Raw genomic sequence first — 13150 nt, 5'->3', positions numbered from 1 at the left:
TTGTTTCTAAGATGCTGTCTTCCAGACGTTTACACTAATTCATTACAGTTTATAGTATGTTTATTGGTTCTACTGTAACTTTCAGTCTAGGTTTGACATCATTGTTTTTGGCTTCGATAAACAATTGTTACTTTATTACTCTGTTCTTATTTTGTAAACTTATTACAAAAGTAATATATTACTTACAGTAATCAATCTACAACAAAACAAAATTATTATTTATTTTAAACTCAAAATGCAAATTATTAGTATAGCGTAAGGCATAACTAATGCATTATGGATTAATTTGAAGTACAATAAATTTTTAAGGATAAAAAAAATCTAAGCAAAATCAGAGCTGTTTAGCCATACAGTTTAGAGCCAGATACCAGCTCGCACGAGGAAACGAAGATGTACATGGGTCTCTTTGTCAGCAAATGGATGCAGCGGAATGGAGCAGAGCAGGGGTTTTGTGGCCTCTAGGTTTTTGCATCTATGTCACTGCTACAAGCTTTTTCAAACAGCATTTTTTTGTCTGCTCCTGATTAAACATAGAAGCTAAACTGAATAATATTGAGGTGAAACAGTAATTGCTGAGCAGCTCTGCGAGAGCCATGACACCTCCTTTGTCATGAATGAACTTCTAGGTTTCCAATATACAGTTCATACTCAACATTAGGAAATACACCCTTATACAAAACCCTAATTAAAAATTTAACAGGAAAAAAATACATTTTTGGACAAAAGTCACTTTGAGACTTAATAGACATTTTTTTTAGTTTGGCTCTTCATGTGGAATCATTACTAATCAGATCATGTACTACTAGAAAAAAATGGGATGGGACTGTCTCAACATTACAATTAAACATTGATAAGACAACACATATTTAAAGCCCTTACACTCATTTGGTCTTAAATCTTTCATGATCCAGTTGTGATGGTGTTTGGAGCTGTTGGAGGGTAATTTGGTGGACGGCCTACAGGTTGGTTCAATAGCACTAAAAGGTTCATCTACTTTAATTAGTTTCTTCATAACGAAAATACTTACTCAGAAGCGCGGAACTTTGCAATACATCACCCTACACTGTTGCATAAGGGAAATTAGAAGATGGACAAAAACCAAGTACAGTAATTATCTCAGAGAGACTAGATGGATGAAGCTTCTAATTTATGATGGGGGGGCTCCCTGTGATTCTGTTCCCAGGAAACACTCCTACACAGTACACAGGATTTAGTGATGGCATTACTTGTGTTGATCATTTGATGGAGGGGCACTGATACAAAGTTGAATTTTGAAATGTTCACAGAAATTTGCAGACATTTTTATGATAAAACCTTTGAATGCATTTAATGCACTTTACTATGTTAGGCTGATGTCTTAGGTACAGTGGTGATGTCCTCTCAAGATCTGTCAGGACATTTCATTGTTTTAAAGCCTCACTTACCTTGTGATTTTATTTTTTATTGGCCTGCAGTAAGTCACGTAAGACATGTGATTGGTTGGTAGCTTGAGGTAAAGCACAGGAGCTGGCCAATAGACTACTATCCAGTGTTCTCTCAGTGTGGACACAGATCCTCAGGGAACTTGTATATAAAGCCTTGTACTGTGAGAGAGCCCAGCAGATACAGTGAGTTTTAATCGTCACCTTCAAAGAATCAACTATTCTAAAAGTGAGTATTTATGAAGAATTGTCTCTTTGGATTTGTCTTTACAATAATTTGATTTTGGAGGAATTATTCAGTCGGATACTTTGCTGTGAGTTACGTTGTGCAGTAACTTAGTTTTCTAAATAAAGAAAAAGCTGCCTTTACAATACTTTGTAATCAAAAGTGGACTTTGGTTAATCCTGCTAATGGACAGAGCTACTGGAATAAGTGCTGACACAGCACCCAGCATCACGACATAACTAATAACTGCTCTAATTGTGTGTGCAACCTCTGTGGCTTACAGACAATAATTTATACATGCATAAAGTGGGGATCATTACGGTGATATGTGTTTAAAAAGGAGCTTGAATTGGACTTTTGTTATGTTTTATTAAATATATTTATATTTATTTATATATATGTTTTTTTTACAGGGAATCATGACCATGCTGAAACTCTGGACTCTTCTTCTTGCCAACGCACTGCTTCTTTGTCAGATGTACATATCAGAGGCAGCTCCATCCAGGTCAGAGCTTGAGCGCTTTAGGTCAAATAAAGTAGATATTTGTCTTTTAGAAAATAGCATCCCCAAAAATGTGTACCTTCTTATTTTTTCACAAATCTCCTTATATTTTGTCTTTTTTACCAAGGAGAGCGATCCACTAATACTGAGGTTTTTTTCAGAACTAGCAAAGAGTTTGTTACAGATGGAGTCCCACTACTGAACAATGAAGCTGAAACATTGTTCAGAGCAATTAAAGACTACATAGAGATGACTTCAGAGGAAGCAGCTAAGGAAGAAGCTGAAGAGGAGAGGTATGGCTTTACTCTCATCTGATATCCCCCTGATTTATATAATGATTACATTTTTGTGCAAAAGTTCAATAGCAAAGACTTTAATGTATATTAACCAATAAGATGTATAGGAGCATTTAATAAAAAAATCATAACCTGGCATGCATGACATGCAGTTATTCATTTCTTCACTCCATCAAAGCATTCATTTAGTCTTACTTGATCAACGAGCCTGCATGAAAGTTGACTTGAGTTTGCATGAGTTAAACAGCACTAAAGCTTGTTATGTTGCTGAGCATGTGACAGAGAAACGAGGCATTTCTGCAAATGCATGACAATTCTCCAACATGCCAACAACTGAAACTAGCTGCATGTTATCCCATCGCGAGCCCATTTTCTGCATGTTTGTCTCCATCTCCAACAGCTTGGATAGACCCCTGTCAAAGCGCTGCACTGGCCTAAGCACGTGTGTGTTGGGCAGACTTTCGCAGGACATTCACAAACTGCAAACCTACCCTCGAACTGATGTGGGAGCAGGGACGCCTGGAAAGAAGAGAAGTCTATTTGAGCAATTTGAAAATTACAGCAAGTCAAACATTGGAAACTATCACTTTTAACCAGTCCCCTCTCTATGTCTCACTGCTTCCTCATTACTCATCCAGCTCTGCTCCGATACAAGAATACATGTACCGTAGTTCCTGCTGTGAACAGCTTTAACCAATACTCGAAATGTTTTCACTGTACTTTCACATTTGAGCTTTAGAAACCTGTACAACATAATAAAAAAGTTAGAAAGATAAGTCAGATTGGCAGTTATTTTCCTTCTTCCTGTTTCCATCAAGTTTTAACTTTAAGATATTTTAATAACAAATGTTAGAATTAAAGAATTAAACCAAAGGCACGTATATTCCAAATCTAAATACAATTGCTTGAACACATCTCAGTTAACTTTTATAGCTTTAGTATATTTGTTTCAGGCAATTCTACTTGTAATCAGATGTGCTTGATATAATTTTATCACAGGAACTGTGCTTTATTTACTCCCATTTTCTGTACTCTCACAAGTACTGCAACAACACAAAAGAGGGCATGCAACACAGCCACCTGTGTGACCCACCGCTTGGCTGACTTTTTGAGTCGGTCAGGTGGGTTGGGACACAGCAACTTTGTTCCCACAAATGTTGGAGCCCAAGCATTTGGCAGAAAGAAGCGGCATGGCGTGGTGTGAGAAGGGCAGATACATGGTATGTTATTACTCATTAGTCCGTTGAGGGCTTTGGACTTTTATTTCAAATATGTTTTAAATCTTTTTAAAAATTACACAAAAATGCTACATTTAGGTTGAGCAAAACAGAAAAACATGTAATATGTATATGCTGTAATTGAAATATTTCATATTGTTAAAAGCAACAAGGATGGTTTCATATACCGGTAATTTATTATTTGTTTTTTAGAAGATTCATTTATTATCCACTTACTTACATAGAACGAAACTGAAATTTGAAAGGTTTACCACATCATTTGTTTGGTCCGCCCCTTTTACTTGACTTAAATCCTCCAAAATTAACTTTATTGACATTTTTTTTTATATTAAAGTTCTACAGTTGGTCTGGTACAAAGTCTGGGCAGAAAACAGAGTAAAAGAGCAGCTAATATCAAGGACAGATGCGTGAAGTCCTCAAAAAGTTCTGTGTACAGCTCAAAATCATCAAAAAAACGTTACAGGAACATTTTTATTCTAAGAAATTAAATATAAGATGGCATTTGCGCATGCATTTGGCATTAAATCAAAATTTTGAGAGAAATTTTAGTAAAACAGAAAACACAAGAGTTAGTTTCTCACCATATACGAGGCATTTGTTGATTAGGTAGTCTCTGTCTTCTTGTTGCATTGACCAGGGATAACACAAAGGTAATGAATTCTGTTTTTCTCATCTTTTTGCTTTTTCAGGAAACTCTTCCTCATCTGGAGTGACAAAGAATTTTCATCCACTTACTATCTTAAACTTTAGAAATGTTTTTTCAATTGCGTTCTTCAGTGGAAATTGCTTTTTGACAACTGAACACCTGCAGGGCTTTCAGAGCTCGGATGCAAAGATGGTGAGAGATTTCCCCTTTGACCCGAGGCTGCGGTGCAGAGAGTAAATCTGGAAGCCTTCTTCTGTAAATCTGTGCTACCACAACATCTAATCACTGTGGCTGTCTCTCGTCATAAATATATATAGCTGAACTTGTCATTAAGATGAAAACTGAGGCTTTGCTCATGATTGTGATATTAAATGTGATCTAGGAGCAGGAATAAACTGTATTTTCACTACATTAAACTGTCTGGTCTTGCTGTTTTGAATCTATAACATGGACCGATTACAACATAAACTAGTTTATAATGTGTGCAACTGATTTTTGCCTGCTGTTAAATGTGAACATGATAAATGCGATGGAAGTAAAATCCAAACATGTTTATGCAGACTTAAAACACATTTTTGTCTGTAGCGTCAATTTTTCTTTTGGTTCTTCTTTTTCCTGGATGGGAGCCAAACTCTGAAAAGAGCACTCATTTTTCAGGTCCCGGGGTGACATACCCCTCATCATGCCAACAAGAGTTTATATTGTCCCTGTCCTACATCAAGAAAGCATTGAGAGCAAGAGCTTAAGAAGAATCTAAAGGTTCCATTCCTGCCATATTTAGCTGTCACAAAAGCAAACAAGTTGTTTAGGTTTTGAAAACTAAATGGTTTCTTCTTTTTTTTGGTTATATGGACACTGGATTGCATATAAACTGCACAGTGGAGTGGTCAGTGCTCTCCCCTCATGGCAAGAAGGCCATGGTTCAAACCCCGGTTGGGTGGAGTTTGCATGTTTCTCCCCGTGGATGCGTGAGCTTTCTCTGGACACTCTTCCTTCTGTAGTCAAAAAAACATCCTCCATAAGTTAATGACTCTGAATTGCTAGGTGTGTATGTGAGTTAGTGAATATGAGGCTCTGCAAAAGACTGGCGGCCGGCTCAGAGTGTACCCCACCTTCAGCCAACAGTTGATGGAGTGGCCTCAGAAGCTCTGTGACCCCAAAATGGATTCAGTGGGTTCAGAAGATAGATTTATGCGTTACATAGTGCAAAAATGTAGTTACTATTCTCTTGGCTGTAAGGTGGTGCAGTGGTCAACGCCATTGCCTCACAGCGAGAAAGCCCCTGGGACCTTTCTGTGTGTGCCTTTCTCCTCATGCATGTGCAACTTTCTCCGGGCACTTCCTCCCACAGTCCAAAAACATGTTTCATATGTTGACTGATAACTCTAAAATGTCCCTAGGTGTGACTGTGAGTGTGTGTGTTTGGGTGTGTGATTGTGTGGCCCTGCAACAGACTGATGACTTGTCCAGGTTGTACTCTGCCTTCTCCCGTCAGTGGCAAGATTAGGCTCTGGTGGCCAGAGTACCCAAAAGGGAAATAGTGGGCTACAAAAACGGATAGATAAAGGGGGTAAAGGGGGTAAAAGGTAGCCATTCTAGTGACAGAAAAAATTCTGGGTGATGACAGAAAAATTCTGGCTGGAGAAGTGGTACCACTGCTGCCTTTTTAATGGACAGACATGTGATACGGACAACTGTTAAAACGATTTTGGACACAAAAGAGAAGATGGTGAACCCCAGTGTAAAGTGGTAAGCCAGAGAGTCTGAAGTTTTGTATCTTGCATTGAAGACCGGTAACACACACTCAAAATATTTTTAACATTTTTATTTTATTTTATCTCAGACATACCATGTGGTTATAGTTCTGTAGCTCCATGTCAGTGTTTGATGTTCCACTCGTCTTTTGGATGGACCACCAATATCTTTACGTCTGCAGACTGCACTGTAAGTATAGCAAACCAGTGAATCCATGCTGTTTCGTTTGTTAGTTGGGTCGTTTGTTAGCCCTCGGCCCTTGGAAAAGCCCTTCTTCAGCCCTACTTTTATTTCTTTTACCCAGCTGTAAGCATCTCTATTTTTCCCCCTACAATTTGCATAAAGCTTTTATTTTGAAATCTCCATGCCAAAGAAAACTAAATGTATTGCAGTGCTGAATAATAAATTGTACCACATACATGTAGTTTGTCATACATCTCATTGCCAAATGCGTAATTCTTGCCTCATAATACAGTATCAATATGATAATCATGTTTAATGTTCCTCTATTTTTAATATACTTAAGGACTTACCCCTCAGCCTGCTTTATTTTAGTCTCAAACCCTTCTCAACCACGGAGAAAAGGCAAGATGGTCATCATCTCCTGTTCTCACACTTTCTGTTTTTATAGACTTTTTGTGATTATTGAATTAGATAAAACTTTTGTTTTCATTCTTGACCATTATAATTATTCTATTGTAGCAACGGCTGTATGAAGATAATTCTCATAAGGACAGCTATTCCTAGAAGCTTTCTGCAGCAGGCCTAACAGCCCCCTTGAGTGTACTTCTCTTGAGCTCTTGTGTAACAGACCCTAAGTTTCAAGGCTGGCAGTTTTCCCTAATTGACATGGTTGAACACATATTTGTCATATTCTAGCATCTCCTTTGGGAGACTAAGTTCCTTAACTTTGTATACTAACAACAAAAGCACACATTAACATATAGGCTGACCTGGAGGGGTTTAAGAGGTTGAGTGATACTGTACTGTCTAGGGTAGAGGCCTTATAGAACCTAGATAGGTTTTTTCTCTTTCTCCTCCATGATCAATTTACAAACGGTTGGCACTTCTGAGCCAAAATTAATCCCTGATCGGTCAAAGTTCGACCCGGTTTAACTATCAATCTGCGTTCAATGGATGCATGTTTTGTATTTAGAGCCCGAAAAAGGTTGTAGAAACTTGCTTAACTACGAATGAGGATGAGCGTTTTGAACACAGAAGCCAGAAATGTACATTTAGATGTATTTACATGGACTTTTCATTAAAAGTGTCTGCTTGAACATGTGTTGCCAAGGGCGTTGTAAACATACCTTTACATGACAATCAGGTAATAAGAGACAAATTCAAATTGAGAATGGTTCACAAGATTTTCATGACAAAAAAAGTTAAATTGATTGACATCTACAGTGCCCCATTAGAGCCAGGGCTGGGGTTGTAGTTTCCAAAGGTCCCAATCAGCTCCAGTCCAAGAAATCTCCAAGGTATCATCATCTTGTTGGCCCAACATCCACAGGATGGGAACCTGAGCAAGGGACCTGAGCAAGGGATTTGCCAAAAGGATGTACACAGGATGTACACAGAAGGTAGCCATTGGAGTGTCACCTTGCTAAGAGGGAAGGAGTGCAAAGTCTTTGGACTCTGAATCCCCAATTCTTTGTGAAGGGCAGGACTTGCCATTACTCAGCTAATTACTTGCCACTGGAGATAAAAGAACAGATCATACTGATTTTTTATAAGAAAAACTACCTTATCAAAACAAATCAGTTTAATCCATCATGGCAAAATACAAAATCTTTATCAGTTTTTCAATAGAAAGTTCTTTTCTAAACGTTTTAAACTCACTGACATGACTGAAAGTGATAATCCAAACTTTTTCTGACCTGGTTGGATGAAGACAGAGTAAAGGGCCATAGTCACAGCCTCAGTTAAACACACTGACTGTAGGTAGAACAGTCAATCTGGACTTTTTCAACTGATTTGAGTCATTTAGGAAGGTGAAATTGTGTACCTCTACCCACTGATATTTTATTGCTATAATAAAAAGTATTGTTGGAGAAGGCAGGCAAAAACTGTTTTGGGTGAAGTTTGTTCATGAAGGTGGGATCATTGAACATAAACTGTTCCACTTCTATGTAATTTCCCCCTGACAATACATGTCTAAAGCAGAGGATTGGAGGGTTTCTTGGATGTGAGTAACCATGTGTAAACTAAACAAGGCTAGCAAGGGACATGGGGCTTGTGTTCGGGTTGGTTAGAGCTGTTGAGATATCAAGTCTCTGGAGTGTCTGGGGGCGAGCATCTGCCATTGATGTCTCCTCACCATCTGGATGACAAAGTGGGAGTGAGCTACACTGTGTATCTGTTGTCACACAAACTTTTGTGCGTATCAGTTTGTTGTTGGTTACATAACTCTATGGAAGATATTTAAGCATTTAATGTTTGGCATCCATCACTTTGAATGGCAGCATTATCCTGACAGAGAAGGCCCCCTAAGAAGGTTTGGTTAGAATTCAGTTCTTCAAACTCACTTTGTTATGACCATTCAATGACATTAAAGGCCTTTCGGTGGCTTTTTAGACTTAATTTTTTTTTAGCTCTCCAAGTACAGTGGGCTAAGTCCATTTTGGTAGCTTCATGTTTCTCTTTTTATCGAATTTTGAATGTTTTTAAAAAATTTAGTAGTTGAAGTGTTTATTAATCTAGTTTGCTGTTGTGTTACGCTAATAAGGAATTTGCATACATTGGTGAAGCTGCAGTGCTGCTCTGCTCTGTTGCATGGTATAGGATAGTTTTAAGCTCATCAGCACAGGTTTAAAAGAGAATGATGTCATAAAGGACCTAGACCCAACAGGCACCCCCTGCCTTTTGAGTTATTTAAAGCTCCTCAGGAAGAGCTGTTTTCTTCCTTTGTTTGTCATGATTTTTAAGTGGTTTTAGACTCTTAACAAAACCACATTTTTTTGACATCCAGCCAAAAGAATGATTTTATTGTTTGTACTACCACCTTTAGATTACAACAACGACACAGACAAACAAAAAAATGCAAGTTCTTTATTTAGTCATGAGTTGGGGCTGCATGGTGGTGTAGTAACTAGCACTCTTGCCAAACAGAGTTGGTTTGAATCCCAGGAAGGTCCTTTCTGTTGTAAAGTCTGTGTGTTCTCTTGTACATGCATGTTTTCTCCAGGCACTCCGGCTTCCCCCAACAGTTCAAAAACATCCTTAATAGAATAATTGGTGTGAAAGTGAGTGATTATGTGGCCCTGTGGCAATCTGGTGACCTGTCCAGGGTGTACCCCACCAGTCATGTGCACTCATAGGGTCATAGGGGTGCTTGAGCCTATGGAGAACTGAAGAGACAAAGTAACAGTAAAGCAACTTGAATCTGAGAGTTCTGGTATAAGTAGTGGACATCCATTGATTTAACGAGCTTAAATATGGTTCATAGTTTAGAAAAATGCTCTATATTAGTCAAGGAGCCACTGTTTACTTTTGCCAAACGTCTGAACATGGCACATTAATTCAACATAGAGCAGATCGTGCAGGGACAGAAAGCTGGGTACTAAGTTCAAACTAAAATGGGGTATTTCAAAATAAACAAACAATATTTATGACGAGTTCACAGCTTCTTCACTACGGGTCTGACAATTAATACGTTTAACATAATATTTTCTGATTAGAAATATCTTCTTTAACTTACTATCAGTGTGTATGGCAGTGTCAGTTGATCTCCTGATTTGGCAAAATGTTGCTAGCGGAGCTCCGTTTAATTTTTCAAAGATCTTTAGCTCTGGACCCTATTTTGTTTCTTTTAGGCCAGTCAGGGAGGTTGCCTGTGTTACCTGGACAGATGAGGTTGCTCCAAAAACGTTTACAACTGGCTAGTTCAATGGATACACGTGCAACCTCCAGCCGTTAAACATGGTATAGAGAGACTTTTCCCATGTTTTTCCAATGGAACGTCTCAGTGGCCTGTTAAAAGGTTGCCAACATTTTCTACAAGATGTGGCAGCCTTATCTGGATCACCTTCCTTGAGAAATAGCTGATATACTTTGTAAAGGAGGCTCACATTTTGTATTCCAAAGTATTTAGTAACTGCTTTAAGCAAATATCCCAATATGTTTTTTTGTGTGCAGCTTTAACTAGTTAGATATCTGCTGTTCTGCACTTGTTTGTGTTGTGTTATTTTCTTGAAAAGATAATACAGTATAATTACAAAAAAAATGCCTTCCAAGTCTATGATAAAGTGAACAAACTCATGTTGTCAATAATTTGTTTACATAAAAGAAATTGATAATTGTATTACTTTAACCTACAGAAGATACGTATTTATCTATTAATACTTTTTTAAATCCTGTGAGCTTCACTTCACTGGCTCAAGGTTGAATCTAGAATTTAGTTCAAAATTCTCCTGCTAACCTAAAAGTCCTTAAATGGTATGACCCCATCCTATATTAAAGATCTCATAGTGCCTTACTAACCAAGCAGAACACTTCCCTCACAAAATGCAGGACTGCTTGTGGTTCCCAGAATTTGTAAAAGTACAGTTGGAGGTTGTGCCTTTAGCCACCAAGCCCCTGTTTTGTCGAATAAGCTCCCAGCTCATGTAAGAGACGCAGACACAGTTTCTGCATTTAAAGTTAGGCTTAAAACATTCCTCTTTGGACAGGCTTATTGCAAGGCTAGCTAGTAATCTCAGAATTTTTAACTCATTGCTCCCCATAACTTGCCTACTTTAAGGAAGTTTGGGGGGAAAAATATAATTTTTATTACACCTATCATACATACTTCTCCATGGATCTAAACAGATTCGAAGATGGTTTCATAAATCCCCTGCTTAGATTAAACTACCTGTATATTGTATTAATATTGATGTGCTAAAAATGTAGATTTTCTATAATTGTCATCATTATTACCATTCGCTGTATGTGCCATAGTACATGCAAGTGTGACACCAGTCACTCCAGGAGCGGGTGGGACTTCCATCCAGTTGGCTTGTCTGTGCTCCTGTCCTTGATTGTGGACCTCGCCTCTGGATTGCCTCGTGCCCCCAGCCATCCCCCAGTTCTATTTGGATGAAGCCCATCTGCTACACCATTGAAACATGTAGTTGTGGAGTTAGATAAGCTAATTCTTCTCTAAGAGTTCTGGGACATCACCTGTCCGTCCTTCATGTGTGCTACTGGATCTTACGGCTGCCTTCGACACACTAAATCACAACATCTTGATCTCCCGATTACAGCAACTGGTAGGTATCCGTGGCACTGCTCTGCAGTGGTTTAGGTCATATTTAAAAGATAGAAACTTTTGTGTAAACCTCAATAATGTTCAGTCTTCCCCTGCTCCTCTACTGTACGGGGTCCCGCAAGGTTTAGTCCTTGGGCCTCTGCTCTTCTCCCTTTACCTATTCCCCCTGGGTTCCATAAAGCACAACTGTGCTTTTCATTGCTATGCGGATGATACCCAGATATAGGTGCAAATAACCAACAAGGATGCCTACTCCATCAGCCCCTTAATTGAGCGCTTGGAGGAATTAAAAACCTGGATGGCTCTTAACTTTCTCCACTTCAATGAGGAAAAGACAGAGGTGATTGTCTTCGGTCCCAGTGGCAACAGTGGGTCACACCCTATAGCTCTGGGCTCTCTCACTCAATCGGTTAAATCCACTGTCACACACTTAGGAGTGAAGATGGACAATGGTTTTAATTTGGACAAGCAGATCGGTTCAGTGGTGAGATCCAGTTTCTTTTAGTTAAGGCAGCTGGCTAAAGTCAAATTGTTCTTATCAAGAAAACACTTTGAGACAGTAATCCATGCTTTTGTTACAACTTGGCTTTATTACTGTAACTCTCTTTACTTTGGTGTACCCCACTCATCCTTGTCCCGTCTCCAGCTGGTGCAGAACGCTGCTGCACGCTTGTTAACTGGAACGTGGAAGAGAGAGCATATTACACCAGTTCTGGCTTCTCTACACTGGCTGCCTGTCCATTTTAGAGTTCGTTTTAAAATTCTTTTATTTGTTTTTAAATCTTTAAATGGTCTGGCTCCGCCCTACCTCTCTGAGCTGCTACAGCTGCATTCCCCTTCCCGCTCGCTTAGATCAGCTGACCAGCTGCTCCTGGGCCTGTTCACTGAACGGTTTTAAATCCAAGTTAAAAACTCACTTTTTCTCCCTGGCTTTTAACTCAGTGTGAGTTGATGTTTTTATTGGTTTTTATTGATTTCATTTTGATTTGTTTTATTGATTTTATGCTGTTTGTTTTAGATTGTCGTTCTGTTTTTTATCCTGTGTTGCTAAGCACTTTGGTCAGCCTCTGCTGTTTTAAAAGCGCTTTATAAATAAAGTTGACTTGATTGGACTTTTGTATTTTATAAATGATTTTAAGTTTTGTACAATCAGTGAAGCCCGTTGAGACAACTGTTTTATTATATGGCTCTATATAAATAAAACAGAATTGAAAATTGAATTGAGAAAAATAAAAGAAATTAACATTTAGGAATTTAATAAAGCTTAAACAACTGAACCTAAGGTTAGTGAAACCTTTCTACTAAGTCGAACAATTTTCTCAAGATTTGTAAAAGTGTTTGTCTTCCGCGTAAAAGAATGACTTCAATAGTTAAATTGCATGAACCAACAGTAAAGAGAGAAGTGTTTTGATTATCTTTACTAGTCTTATTGACTTCTGATGGACTTTGTAGAATGACCTCTTTACATCAGTCCAAGTATTCAAGCACCCTGGGTCCCATGAGGCCTTTGCAGATCACTGTACACCCTTTTGGATCCCTCCTGTGGAGGGGCAACAACTTTAAATTTTACTGTATACAGTTTAGCTAAGGCAAAGTATCAAAAAAAGTCTTTGAAAATTTTAATCCTAACATGCATCTCCTTCTTGTCTTTTGCTAATATTTTATATGATATACTAACAATTTTAGAGCAGTTACTAATTTTAAAACAATGTGTTTTTCATTAATAAACCAAAATATTGTCAGGGTTATTGCATCTAACATCATGATGTTAATTGAAAACAATGGGGGAAAAAAGAATCCATAGTAGTTCTTGCAATA

At 38.3% G+C, this 13150-nt stretch overlaps 1 protein-coding gene across 1 annotated transcript; it reads left to right on the top strand.

Annotated features, from left to right (window-relative positions):
- The first annotated feature begins 2059 nt into the window (after positions 1-2059).
- On the top strand, positions 2060-3698 carry cgrp1 (calcitonin gene-related peptide 1). The gene is made up of 3 exons (NM_001104924.1): positions 2060-2152; positions 2311-2442; positions 3487-3698. Exons 1-3 carry the CDS (start codon positions 2067-2069, stop codon positions 3647-3649), a joined length of 381 nt encoding a protein of 126 aa, NP_001098394.1. The 5' UTR covers positions 2060-2066; the 3' UTR covers positions 3650-3698.
- The last annotated feature ends 9452 nt before the right edge of the window (positions 3699-13150 follow it).

The sequence above is a fragment of the Oryzias latipes genome, chromosome 3 (genome assembly GCF_002234675.1).
Source record: "Oryzias latipes chromosome 3, ASM223467v1".
In the NCBI taxonomy this organism is placed as follows: Eukaryota; Metazoa; Chordata; class Actinopteri; order Beloniformes; family Adrianichthyidae; genus Oryzias; species Oryzias latipes.
The sequence above is the reverse complement of the archived record's forward strand: the minus strand, read 5'-3'. Positions and strand labels throughout refer to the sequence as shown.

What these genes read in the sequence shown, in the direction of transcription:
- cgrp1 (NM_001104924.1), top strand. Translation starts at nt 2,067, where the DNA reads ATGACCATGCTGAAACTCTGGACTCTTCTTCTTGCCAACGCACTGCTT. An exon ending in TCAGAGGCAGCTCCATCCAG is followed by an intron (nt 2,153 to 2,310) that starts GTCAGAGCTTGA and finishes GGTTTTTTTCAG; the next exon opens with AACTAGCAAAGAGTTTGTTA. An exon ending in GAAGAAGCTGAAGAGGAGAG is followed by an intron (nt 2,443 to 3,486) that starts GTATGGCTTTAC and finishes TACTCTCACAAG; the next exon opens with TACTGCAACAACACAAAAGA.